We start from the raw sequence: 20,023 nt of genomic DNA on the forward strand, positions 1-20,023 counted from the left end.
GACGTGGGAAAAGTTTTGTGTAACATGTGTAATTATCCATGTTATTGTGACATGTTGGCAACAATGAATAGTCGTGTGCATATGCATGCATTTGTGTAAGGAGGATAGTTGGTATAGAATGAGTTTACAAGGTGTCCCAATGATGAATTACTGTACATGTGTGTATAAGTTAGGTTGAAGTGCTTGTAATGCAACGGTTACAATGTAAACATGCAATGTGATTGAGCGTCCAATAAGTGACGTCATGAAAATAGGGAGGACCCAAAAGTATATGTAAACATGAGAAGACAGATGTACATGAACGTTTAAAGATGCGTGTCACATTACAAGCATTGTGTAATGTAAAGGAAGATGAATATACTGTGTATGTGTGACATGTGTGACATGTGTGACATCATGTAAATAATTGTCGCTGAGTTGAGTAAAATGTGTGATATGATGTGAGGTTCTCCTTTAAGAGTGTAGTATAGTATTTTCCCTTGCCACATCATCACATGATGAGTAATGTGACCCGCAAATGCTGAAAACATGTAAAAGTCGAATGTTATGCAAATAAGACACGTCAGCTGTGACACAATGCAGGGAATGCCCCCACACTGTAATGCAAATCCCCCTTGTATTGTGAGCAATGAAACGTAAACAGTACTATACTGTTATACGTCCCCGCTCCATTGACTTCCATTGATGTACAGAAGATGTTTTTTTTCTAAGTGCCGTTCCGGCAGCCTTAGCGATCGTTCTCCCGTCCAAAATGCCAACTTTAGTTGGCGGGAGAAATCGGCCATAACATCTCAATTTCGTAGTGCCGATCAGCCCCGATAAGCTGTTTTTTTTTGTTGAATCCAGCCGATTTAAAAAAGTGGCGATCAGTGTCGAAAACAGGCTTATCGGCAGGCGACTGGCCATAACCAAATTATCGGCTCCGAAACCTGGCGATATGAAGCACTTATCGGCGCTTACTGAATCTCAAACCCAATTTTGGCTATAACATGGCCATATTTCCCTTATCAACGCTTACTGCATGAGGCCCTTAGTCTCTGGTGGGCAGGCTTTTCAGGCTTGAAATCGAAGCCGGTTGCTTTGCTCTTTCGGCTCTGACTCAAAGGGAACACACCATCTGATTGGCTCCGGGCTTCTTACAGTATTCTCTGCTTCATTCACAAAATAGAAGCAGAACGGACAGCCAATCAGTGCGTGGGAATTTTCCCAAGCAACCAATCGGAGCCGAGCCGGCTAGAAAAGCCAGGTCAGCGGGAAATTCGACACGGCTAAGGGGCATGCGCAAGCCTGCCACATACCTCCCCCCAGCCATCCCAATGCCACCTGCTGGCTGGCTCCACTAGGTCTGGCAGAACAAGTGGCATCCCTGAGGACTGCCATTGATCGTCGGACCTAGTACTCCGCCTTTCCCGCTGACCACATGCTGTTCACACCTCTGGGCATCCTCTGGCTGCTTTGAACTCTGTCTGTCCAGGAGACTTACCGGCGCCTATGGGTTTGCACGGGTTGCCTGTTTGGACATGAGTTCCGAATGTAAAAACATATTACAATACATTAAGGTATATTTTAACACACTCTGAGTCGTGGGGTACAGGGAACAGAAAAGGAAAAATGTTGTCTCTTTATTTCTGCCTGCCTTATTTCCCCACACACTTTCCCTGTGACTCAGTTTGGACTTTCGCAGAGTCCCCTCAACCTTATATACGGCTGGGCACCCACAAACCCTATACTGGCTGTGGGTCACCTTAGCACTGGCTAGGGTACCCCCCTTAACCTAGGGATTCCCTTAGCTACAGGAATACATATTTATCCCTGTGCCTCAATCTCCTTTCTGGGCTGTGCTGAAGCAGGGTACCCTAGCGGTGAGTTGCGCTTACATTTTCAAGGGGAAGTATTGCTGGGACAAGGTGCCTCCATGTATCCGAGAATCAGGCATGATTCCCGGGTACATTTATTGGCGACCTGGTAACCCCGGACCCCAACCTCCAAGGCACATTCTGTCAACGGTTCCGCCGCAAAACCAACCTTGAAACTCATACACTAGCAATCCCTGTGTGACTACACGCCCGGAAAGGGAAAAACACAAACAATGGTTTTATTACACAATGTGCAATGTGATCATACAATGTTACTGGGTCCAAGAGCTAACTCTCTGGGACCCTTATACATGGAGCGGTGGCAACCAAAATGGGCCTGACCTTTATTATAGAGCCTGGTTTCCCCCACCCGTCACAGTGAGGTTCCTCTTTATTCCTATATAAATGTATTTTTTTGTGTTTGGAGAGTTTATGCAGAGAACGTCCAGTCATAGACACACAGCTTGCATGAGCCTGTAAACCACCATACAACTTCAACATCCAATCCAGCACTAGCAGGTCAAGAGGGACTCGTTTTAATTATCTCCAATAATGGACAAACTACAAGATTAGACACTTTGATAAATTAAGTGGATATTGTTTGTAAGTCTGTCTGAGATCTCATTAAAATGTGTTAATTAGATACAGGAAAGCACTCATGGGAAAGAGTTGTTCTTTCAAGTTACCCACCAGGGGAATGGTAATTGCCAGTATTTCAGCAATAAATAATTTTGAATGAAACAAAATATTAAAAGGCGTAACATTTTAGAGAAAGAAATGAAAAATAGCTCTTACAACCCTTTCAATGCCTGTGGGGCCCGCAATTCAATGCTATAAAGTCGCCCCTAGCACCAAAGGGGTTAATACATATGTTTGTGACATGTGGTCTCCAATTGAAAATAATGAAACCTTAAACCGTACTTATTGTATGTATGTATGTCTTTATTTATATAGCGCCATTAATATACATAGCGCTTCACAGTAGTAATACCCATGGCAATCATATAAATTACAAATAATACAAATAACACATAATGGAAATAAGTGCTTCAGACTTAAACATTAACATTTAGGAAGAGGAGTCCCTGCTTCGAAGAGCTTACAATCTAATTGGTAGGTAGGAAGGCCGTACAGAGACACTAGGAGGGTATTGTGGTAAGTGCGTCTGCAAGGAGCCAAGCTTTATGTATCAGGTGTATAGTATTAGCTGCGGAGTTACTCATATGCGTCTTGGTGTGTTATACATTAAGCCTTTTCATATAGAAATGCGCAGTTTGCTTTGGGCCTTAGCAATGCTATTGTATACATCAGTTATGAGTAAAATCCGTTATCTACGCCAGGTGCACAAAGTTTCTATGCTGCACCCCCCCTGCCTGGTAGCCCCAGCACTCGCGCCCCCCCCCCCCCACTCCTAGGACCCGGCGTCAAATGACGCTGCGAGTCATGTGATGTCAAGTCACCCCGCAGCGTCATTTGATGCGCCTTGCCATGGCGAGGTGTCGCTGAAGAGCTGGCAGAGAGCAAGTAAGAGAGAGTTACAGAGACGTCACACCTCCCCTAGCATATAATTTACATGCATTGGGGAAGAGCGCGGGGCCTCTGTAACCGCCGCGCCCCCCATAGAAAATCTTGCGCCCCTAGTGGGGGGTGCACCCCCAGTTTGCACACAACTGATCTACGTTACATACCATTCTTGGTCTTGCCTGAATGTCTTCTAAAATGATCTCCGAACTTAAAACTCAATCCCATATGGACTGTTAATTTTTTTCTTTTTACCATTTGCCTTCACTTTTTCTTTTAGTCACGGATCTCGCTGTTCCAAAATTAGAGAAATATCAACGTAAATATTTTTTGCAGGGCCACTGTGATCTTTCTAAGAGATGCCTTATAACTCTGCAACATTGGATATACTGCGATATTGTTACCACATTTAGGTGAGATCCTGTAAATGACACATTTATTAGCGTGTGTTGTGTTTGTGTATTGTGTATTGGATTTGCATACTACTATTAAACATACTAAAATGTGATGCAAACATTTAAAATGGTAGATAATATGTTACATGGCTGAGTCATTTCACTTCATTTTAAATATATGTTGCTTAGTGTACCTGAGGGTTATAACCAGTAAATTAATTATTTGTAGATTGTGATGTCATTTAGCAGACAAACAGGGAAATTACCCACAAATTATGTTATTAAGTCTATAATCAACTGAAGAAGTGGATATAGATATAGATATATAGATAGAGAGAGGGAGAGACAAAAGAGTCCCCGTATATAGTTAAATACTTCAATAATAATAATATCCTCATGAATAAATCATTTAGTTAAACCCTTTGGCCAAAGCGTTATAAGCCTGCAAGCCAATGTCAAGGCATTACCACATTTGCATGTCCTAACACTAAACTGTGAATCTTCTCTTTTACCTCTGTAGGAGGGAGAATAACCACTTTGGGTCTTGTCCATACAGCAAAATCAAAAAACCTACTAAATTAAAAAGTGGGGAGGGGTGAGCTTAAACCCTGGGAGGAGGTGTCACTTTTAGTTACAAAGTAGCGATAAAGTAAATCTAATGTTAGGAATACAGCAGCAACATAATAGTGTTCTCCAGATTTGACATGAACCCAAACACATAATTATATAGTACATTCAAGTGTAGTCAACAAGCATGTTTTAACAGTTGTTTTTATTTTGTATATGTTTGTGTTTGAGCAGGAGTACATCAAAGTAAGGTATACATGATGTGCAATAGCTCAATTACACACCCAAGTTACATTGCACAGTGTAAAAAATACATACAATATCAATCAGAAAATGCCATGAAACATTTATTGGGAAGTCAGAATGATGATAAAAATAGAGGAAATGTAATTTGTTTGCAATGGGGGGGGGGGGGGGGGGGGTGAGAGGATAGCAGATCTCTGGCTGACAAAGATGATGTGAACACGTTTCAAAAGAATAAAGTCATGTTTCATATAAGCAAGTAAGATGACTGTTGATCTCTTGATCTCGATGTAACTTAATGAATGTGTGGTCTGGAAACCCAAGGGTTGATGAAGGAGCTGCGTTTCAGATGCACTTCAGCAGGAAGGAATTGCAGGATGATCCACGGGAACAATCACAAAGTTTGCCAATTCTAGGACCCTGTTTCACTGCACACCTCTCACCAATGTCACACTGTGTGATGGGAAAGAGAAATGTAAAACAGTAAGAAGCCTGCTTCATTCCAATGGCCAATATGGTCGCATAAAACAGGGGTGCTCAACTCAAATCCTCAAGACCCCCCAAAAGGTCACGTTTTAGGGATATCCCAGCTTTACCACAGATGGCTCAGTCAAAGACTGAGCCACTTATTGAGCCACCTGTACTGAAGCTGGGATATCCTTAAAACTTGACCTGTTGGAGGGTCTTGAGGACTAGAGTTGAGCCCCCCTGGCATAAAGAATACTGTCTCTGAACCTAATACAGTATTTTTCAAATGAAACTCCAGAAAGTACAATAAGCTCCAGTTCATTGGTGTTAGGAAATCTCCACTCAGATCCACTAACAAAATTGAATGGAAGATACAAGTCATGCATGCTGTGTCCTTACTTTAATTAATTGTAAACATCACCTGTCCAGAATTTTCTCCCAAAGTAATATTACCCTAAGGAATTTTTTAGAACATGCTGAAAACTCACCAGCGATATTGCAGAATAATTAGTTAAAAATCATAGGGGAATTTCCCTACAAAACTACAATGTGTTACTGGTCCGTAATGATATCAAGCAAGACCAGATATGTTATCTTTATCAAAAAATCTGTAGTAATGAATTATTAACTTAACATAGCCATTTTTTCCAGCAATTTTAAACAAACCACTGACTGCATTAATGGTAAAGTATATGTTTATTTTATACATGATACAAAATTCTATTAGGTATAGGTTGTGTAATCTTTTGTTGAGTCAACATAAATATTATTAATAGGTTATAGCATACATATTTTTTTCACATTGGTCCTATCTTTTAAAGAGGTTATATCTAGGAATATAATGGACATTAATGGAAAATATTTAGGTAATCTCACATTATGTCAAAGCAAACCATTTAAAAACAAAGCAGATTAGGGTGCATCTTTTATTTTCTAGAAAAGATTACATTATATCGTTAAGATTTAAATATTGTATTGCATATATATTGCATCCCTTCTTGTTTATAAGAAGCTGTGCAAAAGATGAAGATTTAAGTTTCAGAGAATCTGCAGAGCAATACATAGATTTTACATTTCTGCATATTGTGGGGTTTACTGAGTAAGTGGTATTATACCTGAAATTGGGTTAAAGATGAAATAACAAAATCTCACCAGTGGGATCTGAGCTCTCTTCTGGAAGGTTGGGTATCTGCTCTGAAATCTTCCCAGGAGTTCCTCCATTGCATCTACCTGAGGGAATAGAAAGGGCAAGACATCTTATATCCATAGACATGTAATAACTGAATGTATTAAAAACAAGCTGCTTTGTCAAATTATTCAACTTTTTCAAATACAGTTTATGTTAAAAATTAGCATTTTGATACTGTTGGATATCTAGTTTGCCTAATCTACAAAATATGTTTATATATAAAACAATGAAAAATAGTCTGAATTAAAATGTGTTATTTGCAAAACAATTAATGTATTTGATCTAAAACATGCAATAGTATGGATAATACAGTACGTTACTTTGCAGACTTATTAATAGCATGATATCATTGACACTGACTGACTAAGGGTGGGATAGGGTTAGTTGTTCTTAAAATCAATAAAATCTAAATGTATGCCATTCTTTATATTCAGAAACAAATAAACTCCTCTATTACAGCTGTGCTCAAGAATAACATAATAAGCATAGTATTTCATCTACCGATGTTATAACTCCCTATTAAAACGATCTACCTGTTGCTAAAAAGAACACTTTATATAGTAACGCTGCCAGTTGTTTGGATCAGGAAGAACACATCATTATTTCTACAGATATGTATATAACTATTCAACACTGTAACAGCTATTTGTTAAAGTATTCATTGGAAGCAATGTAAACTATTTAGGCAATCTAGTCTAACTCAATAAATAAATACAAATGCAACGCATATTTCACTGAGACAAGGATCCCTTCAACATATATTGAATTTATCTGGTTGAAGATAATTACGCATTGGTTGAATTACAGTGTGGCTGCCCCAATACATCTCTATTTGCCAAACTATTCACATGAAAAGGAAATGACTTACCAACTCCTTCTCAGCAGAGGAAGGGGGTTTCTTGACATCAAAATCTTCTGAAGATATTTCCCTTGAAGATTGACAATTACACAAGGAGCAGACAAGGAGACTGACACAAAGCAGCTTGAACAGGAGAGTCGCGCTGTCCATGGTTCTGAAAGTTCAGCTCCTGGCCCCACAAGAGGCGCCTCTAACACTGAGCTTGGTGCAGTCGGGTGATGCATCAGTGCCCCCAAGATGTTGCTTTTAAATTCACACAGCCCCTCCCGCTCTGTGATCTCAAATTGATTCTATAGACAGAAAAAACGTGTGATTGGCTGTTTAAGCACTAATACAGCTGAAGCCTCCAATGAGGTGCATGGCAGGCAGGCAATCAATAATGGCAATCTTGCCTGTACTGAGCAGAATGTACTGTATCTGAATAGATGAGTTCTAATAATCATAATGAACCTCCTAATAAAACAAGTTAAAGTTAAGGACCACTGTATTTTACTGTCCTAACATACGCTGATGGATATTTGGGTAATGCTCACAACAAAGATGTTGATCATGTGTTGGCAAGAAGAGTGTTGTTTACTCACCAAATTTTCACTCAAGTTCTCGAACCAGTTGAAATCTGGCAGATTATTCTTTGCAAAAAAAATCTACAAGTATTGATAAAATAAAACTACCACCATCTATTAAAAGCCAAAGTACAATGTCACTGGGGACTTTATATACTGCCATTCTTGTAAAAAGGGGAAATATGCTGATGAAATTGGCCAAATTTTGAGCAGTGTTAATTTTCGTGATTTTTTTTTTACAAAAACTTGAAATGTAAGAAAATAAACATGAACATTTTAGGGAGCACATTTGAAGACATTTGCACATCTCTGTTGGCAATGAAAGCTTGGTGGCTGTGTTTGACAGTTGACAGTAACGGATAGCCTTGAAACACAATCACACAAGTAAAACTAGGCTTAAGGTGACACTGCTAACACTCAGATTTTATTATATTATTGTATTTATTTCAAATAATCCAAATTCACCTTTATTGTTTCTCTAATTGTGTCTGCAAAAGTTACATGCAGTCAAATATGGATTTGTGGATGCTTTTGAGTTATTGTGCTGGAATATTGGTACTGTATCACATAGGATTCATAGTTTGCATTTGCCTTTTAAATTGTACAATTCACTCATTCTAATATTGTTTTAAGATATATTGAATAAAAGAAGATGATGATGATAACAGTATTGTAATATACCTAATAAAGAACAATAACAGCAGTAATTCATTATTTCTGTACATCTCATGCTTTTATGTTGGTTCCACTAATACTGAAGAGAGTAATACAACCAATACCATGTTTCTATTGGAAACTGCCCAAAGAATGATGTCATTTATAGTCTTTCTGGGTAAGAATCAAGTGTACAATTTTGTGTTCAACTTTCTGTAAATGGACAAAGGGGAAGGCAGAACATTTATAATGTAAAGATTACACACGGAAAGTGCTCTGATTTAGTGTATATACTGCATTTGGGTGCATTAGTTTCAAATTGCTGCATAGTCATCAATAAATAATGTAAGTTAATTGTGTGTGCACCGGTGAAGTAAACTGCTAAAGCATTACTGATACACATGCTTTTGTGCAGCACAAGGCATTGCTGTAGAAAACTCCTAATGAGTGTCCCCACAGGGATTTACATAATTCTTTAACATTCATGTTTGCAATACAAAAATGGTTTAATGATCACACCAAAAGTTATGCAAAAGTGTCAATAAATATTTATTAGAGGGACAACATCCCTTTTTATACAAACATGTTGGCTTCAAAGTGAGTGCTTGCCAAGGTCGGTGTTTACTGAATGCAGGATGAAACTGGACGGTTTTTGTTTAACCCTTTGTTTAACTGCCAGAGGGGCCAGTAACATTAAATTGAATGGGCCACAATGACCCTTGTGAGTTAGCATTAAATAAAAAATCTGAGCCTTGCTATCATTTAATGCATGACACTCGGTGTGGGTTATTTATTAAAGTCTCTCGGCTGCAAATCCGGTGCAAAAAAGAGTGCAAAAATAGCACCAGGTTTAGCAAAGAAAAAATATAATTGTTTCAGTGCATTTTTCAACTGTTTTACGCCCTGTTAAATCCTATGCTGTCTTCACCCCACTTTTACAAGCTTGATATATGTATGCATTTTTCTCCATGGGGGCAATTTGCTAATATTTCCTGGCAGAAATGTGACAGTCAGTAACATCTCAATAAAAAAATACACTGGAGAAAATAAAGTCGAAAATACTGTGTCTGGTGAAAGAATCTCCCTGCCAATTGCAAAAGGGCCGGAGGCCATTTGGTGTCAGAAGTGGGATTCGAACCCACGCCTCCAGCCTCTCTGGAGGCGTGGGTTCGAATCCCACTTCTGACACCAAAAGAAAAAAAACTCCCTGCCAATTGCAAAAGGGCCAGAGGCCTTTGTGACTGGATACACACACAGCACCGCTCACTGCTCACTTCCCGGGAAGATTTTGAACCACACCCTGGCACTGTTAATCTCGATCTGGTGAAACGTACAGGCCTGGGACACGAAAGAAACGACACACACGCAGTGTTTTAAATCCTTCGTCTCAGTTTATTTAGCATAACGTAAAAATGATTTATACAGAAAAAAGAAAACATTGGTAAGAGGCGTAACTTAGGTTAGAGGCGTGCATGATTTAGGGGCAAGACATGTTATTGGGGTGATATAGGGGCGTAAATATCCCAGGACAGGCACTGTCTGAAATACATAACATTCTAACTACCTACGTTATCTTCAGCCTTGGTTTCCATGGCAGCTATGTGGGGTGAGTCGGCTTCTCAGGGAACTTGCCTCCTACTACAAATAAACAGTAAGAAGCTAACTACAGGAGAAAATATATTTTAGCTAGCAATTGCAGATAAAATGGAGGGTATGACACAAATGCAGATTCTGGCCTTCTCTACTGTCCCCAACATCTGGCATTGGCTATTTTTCTCTGCATTGTATAATCTTGAAAAGAAGGTTCTCTCAGGTGCAAACTGGATCAGTGTTGGATCCCCCAAATCATGAGATTAAAGGAAACAGAAAGGCAATATAATGTAGTATTTCTAGACCACAATATATATCCATCAAGGTTGAAACATGTCTGTGAGTGGTTTGACTTGCTTTGCTAGTCCCAAACTGTGCTTAAAAGCAGTGTGAATGGATTTTCCAGGCAAAAGGTGACACATTGTGTGCTCATTTGCATGTCATTTCCCATAATCCCTTGCTGCAGTGGAGCACTGTATGCTAGGTGATAATGGTTGAAAGGTAGGGTTGCAGACCTGTCTAAAACATGTGAATGTGCTCACAAGTGATATTCTTTATTGGCTATATGCGAACGGTGGAGGTTTTTGTTGCCTTTTTCACCCACCATAACTTTAAAAATATTTATATATATATAACAAATGGAAATATTACTGTATGTTATATATAGTTTCTCTCTAATTATGATGCACTCACAATATGTTTCATTTGATTTCAGGCGTCGTATGATTGCAGTGGTGCAGATTTATTTTTATGGGTGGTATCACATGGAAAAGGAAATAAAGAAGAGGAAACCATAGTGCAACATGTCTATTTTTTTCTCAATAAAGTATCACTTAAAATCTTTTGCATGTGACCTCACAGACTTCTAAAGGTTCAGCTTGTAGTGGTATTAGGCTGTAGGGATATATCTTCTCTGCTGGATTTTCTCTGTCTAGTAGGGACTTCTCAGCTCCTCAGCAGCCATCCACATACAGAGAATAGTGTAAAAGCATCCACATTTATTATAACTCTATATATAACTTTTCAGGCAAAATATTCTGCAATCATATATCACTGTGCAAGAAGTGACAGTCACTTTGTCAACAAAATGTCACCAATTTTACCAACTTCATCAGAATTTCACAAGAATTTAGCAAAAATGGCAGTATATAAAAGGACCAAGTTACCTTGCTCATGATTTTTAATTCTTGGCAAAATATTTTTGCAAGCGTGCCAATTTTTGCTAATTAATGAGAAAAATAGGCAAACTTTGCCTGATTTACGGACTTAAGCGAAACATTTGCACTTATATTTGCATGTGGTTTAAAGCTGCAGACGAAGCAATAGTCTACATGTGTGTTTTTTTAATAAATCAGTTCTGTACTATGGGAAAATACTTCCAACAATGCTGAATTACATTTTTTATATATTATGTGACAAGCATGTTTTGTTTCTATAGCAACCATTTACAAAGTCACATCCACTTCCTCTTCTGAAACAGACTCTGGCACACCCCTTTTTGAGCCCTGCCTTCTCTCTTGCAGTGCACCAATTGTATCAAGTGACTGCCTAGTCACATGATTTCTCCCACAGAACTTTCCATCTTTGGCCTCTTGTTAGCAGGAAAGTTTTGATCCGCGCTCATGCTTTCTAAATATTCAGATGTAAATCAACTCCTCCTTCTTGCAGCTTCTGTGTGTGGAAGAACTCCCCACTTCCACGGACAGGACAACCATGGAAGAAACAAACACAAAACACATCAAGAGTGAAAGTAAGGTATATTTAGCAGTATAAATAAGGCAAGTGTAGACGAAAGTAAGGTATATTTAGCAGTATAAATAAGGCAAGTGTAGACTTACATATAAGATGTCTGCAATTCAGTGGGTCGGAAAAGGGTCTGTCCGTGTAGCCTGGTTATTGATCAAAAAGCTAAGAGACAGAGTGGATCTCTGAACAGTGTATCCCGCGTGCTGGAATTAGCTGTTTTTCAGTGCTGGTCTGCCACTTCCGGGTTCGCGTGATTCGTATGCTGCAGTCAGACGCGTCTCACTCCCAAATCTTGCGATCTCTTACTCCACGAACGGCACCTTCACAGGACAGCAAGTGTTGCTCTATACCACAACGCATTTCACACTCATGTGCTTTGTCATGTGCTAATTTACTTCACAAACAGATACCCAACAAGCTCTGAGAAACCCCAAACATTGCCACATAATATATATATGTATATAAGTGTCAAAGGGAGTGCTAGTGGGCGTGGCTAAATGTACACAACAAAAAACAAACAAAGATGCACAAAGCAACTTCCAATGCGACAAAAATACACACTGCTTTGGGCATCTTTGTTCGTTTGGTAATTTACTTCACCCATATCCGGTTAGATATACCTTCTGCTTCAGCAGAACTCAATCTACCTTAATCAGTATTATTTGATTTAAAAACCACTTAAGACGATTGTGGGCACTCTGCATACACAGTAGTAGTGATTATACAAAAGATCATGGTATAAAATGATACACTATATACCATTTAAAAATTAGGTATCAGTTGATTTATATTCAGGCTATATTATATAATCGGATAAGGGTTACAGAATATAATAAGAGCATATAAGATTCATTAATAACAATATGAAAAACATATACACATATCAAATATAATGTATCCAGTACATAATTACATAAAATTCACACAAACCTTAAAGACAAATAATGATTAAAAACTGGGGGGGCAGGGAGGGGGGAATCAAGGGAAAAATGGGTCCGGGGAAGGGAAAGGAAAATGGACAGGGTGGGGAGAAGGGGGAGAAAAGTCCTTTTGTGTTGCACTGACAGCCATACAGTGAACCCTCAAGCCCAATCTTCATTGATAGATCACAGGAGAATGGATCGATCAGCAATTTAGCTAATTACTTATCATTGTGTGGATTGTATTGATGCACATATTAAAGGGGAGAGGGGGGTGGGGAAGCCAGCTTGGACTGCTGCTTTAATGGAGTATTAGTAAAACAAAAAAGGTATTACTGTTGCACAACTATATTTAATACTTATTTCAAATGTATTTCTGGAGCATGTCATGATGCTACATTGGCATTAAGAGCATTATTTTAGCCATTGCTGGGAGGTGATAAATTGCTCATATCATGTACTTAGTCACATCAGATATAACCTGTCACAAGACTTCTTTGGGGCATATCTCCATTTGGCATCTCAAATCTCCCTTGAAGCTGAAATCACTAACCACTGGATGCTACTGGAGATACTTTGCTCCTACTCACTGGACTTCCAGAACTTTGCTTCAAATATGTCTTCTTTACCCATGGACCTCTACAGTTAGGCAGCTTTGCTAAATGCAGATGGACCTCTCGAGTCTGCAGTATGCCTGGCCATGGCATGGTAAAGGCCTTGGGAAAGGAGATGTCAATAGGTTTAGGAAGGTTCTCCAGGATAATTTCTAGGGCATTTCCAAACCAGCTATCCAGCACTTGATTCGGAGAAGAGGAGTGAAGTGCATCTCTGGTTTTATATATTAGGAGACCCACGCGGTGCTTAAGGTTTCCCTGGAGAATGTGATCTGGACACCATCACCTACACTGAACAAGCCAAGAGGAATATGGTCACGGCTATGGACATGGTGTATGCCCTCAAGTGCTGGGCCTGCACTCTCTATGGCTTCAGTGGCTAAACACTTGCATCTGATACTGATCCAAAGGCTGTTTAAAGAGCCAGCCACATTTTTCTATAAACTGCTCTAACTCTACTGTTGAAACTCTAATGCATGCCCATATCCTCTCCTGCTCTGATTATTGTAACCTACTATTAACAGGTCTCCCTGCCTTGAAACTTTCTCTGTTACAATGTATCCACAATTCTGCAGCTAGAATCATTTGACTTTCTCCCAGAACAGTGTCTCATCTCATTTTCACTTTCTAGGCTTTCCCTTCATCTGCACCTCCCTACATATCAGCTTTGATTCCTCACTATGCCCCTGACCGTCTCCTTTCCACCACTACTGCTCTATCTCAACATAAACCTTTTTCCCTCACTGCACCTTACCCGTGGAACTCCCTCACTCAGTATACGCTGAGCACCCCCTCTCCCCACCTTTAAATCAAACCAAAAAAACACAACTTCTGAATGAATAATTTCAGTAGCCAAAGAACATAATGGAAAAATGACATAAAAGTGATCAATATATATATATATATACAGTGTTCGACAATTGTATACATTTACTCGCCCGGGGCGGGTGGATTTAACCCCCGGCCGAGTAAATATTGGCACAAGCAGCACACGTGTATTTTTTACATTTCCCGCGCTCGCGCTGCTGTTTTTCCCGCGCTCGCGCTGGAGAAAAAAAAAAAAAGCCGGCTCTCTGATCACTGCCTTCGCTCCTCCCCCGCCTCTCAGCAACTTCCCCTCCTCAGCTCTTCCACTTCTCCCCCTTCCGCCAGCCAGCCCCTTCCACGCCTGTCTGCCTCAGGCCCCTGCAGGGCCATCTGTCACCCCCCCTCCCTCCCATCGGGCCATCCGCCCCCCCTCGCATCGGCCATCCACCACCCCCTCCCATCGGGCCATCCACCACCCCCTCCCATCGGGCCATCCACCACCCCCTCCCATCGGGCCATCCACCCCCCCCCCCATCTCTCCCAGCCTCCGTGCCCCCCCACGCGTGAGCCACTCCCTGCTCTAAGCAGGGGAAATCCCCTCACCGGAGCCTCTGCCTGCTCTAAGCAGGGGAAATCCCCTCAACGGGGCCTCTGCCTGCTCTAAGCACTGGAAATCCCCTCACCGGAGCCTCTGCCTGCTCTAAGCAGGGGAAATCCCCTCACCGGAGCCTCTCCCTGCTCTAAGCAGGGGAAATCCCCTCACCGGAGCCTCTCCCTGCTCTAAGCAGGGGAAATCCCCTCACCGGAGCCTCTCCCTGCTCGGTCTAAGCAGGATACTGCGGTGTCGGCGTCCCCCTCTGGAGGGGGCGCGGCCCCTTGCAGAGGCCCTCCTGCCGTGCGGAGGCCCCCGCTGCCATGTGCGACCCCCCTGCCTTGCAGAGGCCCTCCTGCCGTGCGGAGGCCCCCGCTGCCATGTGCGACCCCCCTGCCTTGCAGAGGCCCTCCTGCCGTGCGGAGGCCCCCCGCTGCCATGTGCGACCCCCTGCCTTGCGGGTGAGTGTTTGTGTGTGTGAGTGACAGACTGTGTGTGTGTGTGAGTTTGTCTGAGTGAGAGTGGGTGTCTGTGAGTGTGTCACCCTCTCTCCCTCTCCCTGTGTCACCCTCTCCCTGTGTCACCCTCTCCCTGTGTCACCCTCTCCCTCTCCCTGTGTCACCCTCACCCTGTGTCACCCTCTCCCTCTCCCTGTGTCACCCTCTCCCTGTGTCTCCCTCTCCCTGTGTCACCCTCTCTCTCCCTCCCTCTCCCTGTGTCACCCTCTCCCTCTCCCTGTGTCACCCTCTCCCTGTGTCACCCTCTCCCTGTGTCACCCTCTCCCTGTGTCACCCTCTCCATGTGTCACCCTCTCCATGTGTCACCCTCTCCCTGTGTCACCCTCTCCCTGTGTCACCCTCCCTCTCCGTGTCACCCTCCCTCTCCCTGTGTCACCCTCTCCCTGTGTCACCCTCTCCCTCCCTCCCTGTGTCACCCTCTCCCTGTGTCACCCTCCCTCTCCCTGTGTCACCCTCTCCCTCTCCCTGTGTCACCCTCTCCCTCTCCCTGTGTCACCCTCTCTCTCCCTCTCCCTGTGTCACCCTCTCCCTGTGTCACCCTCTCCTTGTGTCACCCTCTCCCTGTCTCTGTGTCACCCTCTCCCTCTCCGTGTCACCCTCCCTGTCACCCTCCCTCTCCCTGTGTCACCCTCCCTCTCCCTGTGTCACCCTCCCTCTCCCTGTGTCACCCTCCCTCTCCCTGTGTCACCCTCCCTCTCCCTGTGTCACCCTCCCTCCCTGTGTCACCCTCCCTCTCCCTGTGTCACCCTCCCTCTCCCTGTGTCACCCTCCCTCTCCCTGTGTCACCCTCCCTCTCCCTGTGTCACCCTCCCTCTCCCTGTGTCACCCACCCTCTCCCTCTCCCTGTGTCACCCTCTCCCTGTGTCACCCTCTCCCTGTGTCACCCTCCCTCTCCCTGTGTCAACCTCTCCATCCCTCCCTGTGTCTCCCTCTCTCCCTCTCCGTGTGTCACCCTCTCCCTGTGTCACCCTCCCTCTCCCTGTGTCACCCTCTCTCCCTCTCCCTGTGTCACCCTCTCTCTCCCTGTCCCTGTGTCACCCTCTCTCCCTCTCCCTGTGTCACCCTCTCTCTCCCTGTCCCTGTGTCACCCTGTCCCTGTGTCACCCTCCCTCCCTGTGTCACCCTCCCTCTCCCTGTGTCACCCTCCCTCTCCCTGTGTCACCCTCCCTCTCCCTGTCACCCTCCCTCTCCCTGTGTCACCCTCCCTCTCCCTGTGTCACCCTCTCCCTGTGTCACCCTCTCCCTGTCCCTGTGTCACCCTCTCCCTGTCCCTGTGTCACCCTCTCCCTCTCCCTGTGTCACCCACCCTCTCCCTGTGTCACCCACCCTCTCCCTGTGTCGCCCTCTCCCTCTCTCTGTCACCCTCTCTCTGTCACCCTCTCCCTCTCTCTGTCTCCCTCTCTCTGTCTCCCTCTCTCTGTCGCACTCTCTCTTTGTCTCTCATTCTCTCACTGTGTGTGTCTCTCATTCTCTCTCTTTCTCTGTGTGTCTCTTTCTCTGTGTGTCTCTCTTTCTCTCTGTGTGGGTGTGCCGCTCTCTGTTTGTGTGTGGGTGTCTGTCTGTCTGTCTCTCTCTGTCTCTCTGTGAAGCGCCGACGTCCAGACACTGGTTAAGGGGTTCAGGAAACCAGTCATTCACATCTGGCTTTTATTTCTAGATCCGACATTGACACACACACACACACACGACTAATTGTAGTATAATGTAATACAATAAATACATTTATGTCAAAAACGAATGTTGTTCTGACTAGGAATTTATTAAATGTATTTTATTTATATATTTTATTTTAAAGCGGGGTTGGGGGCGGGACTAGGGGCGGAGTTGGGGGTGGGACTAGGGGCGGAGTTGGGGGCGGGACTAGGTGGCGAGTAGATTTTTTGGTTGGGCGAGTAGATTTTTGGGTGATTTGTCGAACACTGTATATATATATTGATAAAGCAAGAACGGCTGAGCGACAAAGAGGAAAAGGAGGGAAAATAAAGAGTGAAAAAGAATTTGTTGAGAGAGCTGGAAGAGACAAGTGAAAGAGTGAATGAGGACAGGTAAGAGAGAGAAAGAACACACACACACACACACACACACACACACACACACACACACACACACACACACACACAAAACAGGTAAATGAAGAAGCAAAAAGGGACAGGCACTTCAATGCAAAAAAGGGTGGTATTTAATGACTCAACGTCTCGCCGAAAGGCTCTTGCATGAACCGAGACGTTGAGTCATTAAATATCACCTTTTCTTGCATTATTAGACTGCCTGTCCCTTTTTGCCTTTTTGTGGTCTCTCTCTCTGTGTCTCTGTGTGTAGATAGGTAGAGATAGGAAGATAGATAAGTAATTAAACAGGTAGACAGACACTAATATAGAGACAGGCATACAGTACAGGAGAAATAAATAGTTGCGCGGTTGGACAAGAAGAGATTATAAAACCACTTTATATTCACTGGTTATCTAATGTACCTAATGAAGAACTCCACACATTAGTGCAAAAATTACTCTTGGCCAATATTCAGTAAGTAAAACAGAGGTATCTCAGTTAATTGCAACACATCACACTCAACATTTATTGTTCATTTTGTTCGGTATCGTTATTTATTCATATCGCTTTCGGGAATCAATTCCAGTGTAATCAATTACATTTGATTAAAGTTGTGTGTTTATACCTGTGGGTGGTTTCTCCTAAGGTTATTTGGGTTAAGGGGCTCTGTGTGAGGTCAGGAGGTACCACGGTCTGGGTTTACTTGCGAGTTAGTTGGGTCCGCTGTGGGTGGGGTTTCCCAGTCCCACAACAACAGTTAGACCACCACTGTGTATTAAGTAACCAGTGTGGTTCTGTATATTACACATTGACAGCATCTAATTAAAATATGGAAAAAAAATTGCATTTTATTAACATTAACCCCACAGTGCCAAAAGTGATAACAACCTATTGCTTTTGCAATGCATTGCAGGGTTTCGTGGCAATAAAGGGATTAAGCATGAGTGCCCAGAATTCAGTATATCTGCAGCTATAGCCACAGTCCCAAGCCTCTGCAACTCAGCTGTCTGAGGTTGTATGGTAGTGACAGGAGATTAATGCTTGCAATGCTCCTCTCAAAATATTAATGGCCTAGTAATTAAAATACACTAAATGTACAATTGGTGACCGTGTCACATATAAACAACTCAAGCAAATTAGCTTGAAATTACACGCAGATTTCCCCAATACAATATACTAAAGGTTTTTCCATTACTTGTTAGGCTACATTTTGTGTTCTGCACAAGCAGCTTCCTAATTGCAAGCAAATTACCAAAAGGGAGTGTATTATATGCAGATTTAAATGCAATCTGTAGTAAATACGTTTTCTTCGTGATATTTCAGAAGCATCAGTCTATCGTACATACAATTCTGCAGGCAAAACTAGTCCCTGCTCCAAAAAGCTTACAATCTAATTTTGGTGCCTGTGTTCACAGGGAGACTAAATGACTTGCCCAATGTCACAATGACACTCTGATTCGAACATGTCCACCTGCTTCATAGGTAGTGAGATTACTACCCAGCTAATACTTCAGCCCATAGGCTGCAATTATACCCAATCCGGCAAGGTGCGCGCATTCCCTCAGGGAGATGCGCGCACCTGAAACCTGCATTTCAGACATGAGGCATCGGGAGGCGACAGGGAGGCGTGGCCATGACATCACGTGAGCGGTTCACCCTCATTGGCTGAACCGCTCACGTGATGTGGCCGTCGCCCGAGAAAATCAATTTCTTGGATCTGCTCTATTCACGTGATTGGCCGCCTCGTTCGCACACACTTACTGCGCACAGTGCGAAACATGCATTTGTTTTGGCGTCGCGCCTGAATTTAGTATAAGCATCTAGAAGATGAGAAAGATTTTAGTAGAGCAGTTGCATGGGAATTCCAAACGGAGGTAATGTGACTTTTTCATTTAATGTGTAACACAAAACAAAGACGTTTGTTACTCTGCCATGAAGATTTTAGGTCACAATTATCAAAAGACAGTTTATGTAAAACTAAAAGAAGCTTTTTTTTGTGTGAATACCACTCCCATTCTCATAATAGGGGATCTTCAAAGACTGGCTTCACCTTTCGAAGTGTCATGCTAAGCTCTGTTTGGTGTAAGGAAACAAACACGGAACATTCTGATTCATCCATCAAGGCAAGGTTATTAGGCATCTCTGAAAAGGCAATTGATATGAGTCAGAGAAAATAAACAATAAATGTTTTAAAATATCCAGTGGCATTCCAACAAGTTGGTAAAGATTTAAGTGGGGTGCGAGTGAACAAATATCTAATGCATCAACAAGGCTAGGCTGCCTAGGCAAGGGGTGGCCAACTCCAGTCCTGAAAGGGACTAGAGGGAATTAGAGGAAGGATGGTCCTGGCATTGAACCTGTCGCAACCAGCTGCATGAAAAGAAAACCTGCTTACTTGGACAGTGGGGAGGGGCGAGCTTTAAACCCTGGGTGGGAGGAGTCACTAACCTCCAAAACAGCTGAGACCAGCTGGACTAAGTTAACAAACACACAGATACCCAGCAAGCTCTCAGAAACCTCCCAATATATATATATGTGTATATAAGTGTCAAAAGGAGTGCTACTGGGCGTGGCTAACTGTATAAAACCACAAACAAAGAAGTCCAGAGCAACATCCAATGTGACAAAACCCATCCTGTCCTTATCAGAGAACCAATACCGATAAGGGGAGGTTGGGAGAGGAAATGAAACCTCACCAGAGACCAACTTTAAAACATTCATTAAAAATACAATATTTATAGGTGTCAGACAGGGGTAATAAAAGCATATCAATAATACAAATGAGACCCCCTAGACGTGTCATGGGACTTAGCTCACTTTGCTCCTAGGAGGGATTGCACCTTTACATGACAAAGCCAACTTGTCTGCTAAA

At 42.7% G+C, this 20,023-nt stretch overlaps 1 protein-coding gene across 1 annotated transcript; it reads right to left on the reverse strand.

Annotated features, from left to right (window-relative positions):
- Positions 1-4,640: 4,640 nt before the first annotated feature.
- LOC142469258 (cocaine- and amphetamine-regulated transcript protein-like) lies at positions 4,641-7,328 on the reverse strand. Its single transcript, XM_075576203.1, has 3 exons — positions 7,108-7,328; positions 6,203-6,280; positions 4,641-5,035 (listed from the first exon to the last, which is right to left on the reverse strand). Exons 1-3 carry the CDS (start codon positions 7,246-7,248, stop codon positions 4,928-4,930), a joined length of 327 nt encoding a protein of 108 aa, XP_075432318.1. The 5' UTR covers positions 7,249-7,328; the 3' UTR covers positions 4,641-4,927.
- Positions 7,329-20,023: the final 12,695 nt, after the last annotated feature.

This window comes from Ascaphus truei, chromosome 18, assembly GCF_040206685.1.
Source record: "Ascaphus truei isolate aAscTru1 chromosome 18, aAscTru1.hap1, whole genome shotgun sequence".
NCBI classification, from domain to species: Eukaryota; Metazoa; Chordata; class Amphibia; order Anura; family Ascaphidae; genus Ascaphus; species Ascaphus truei.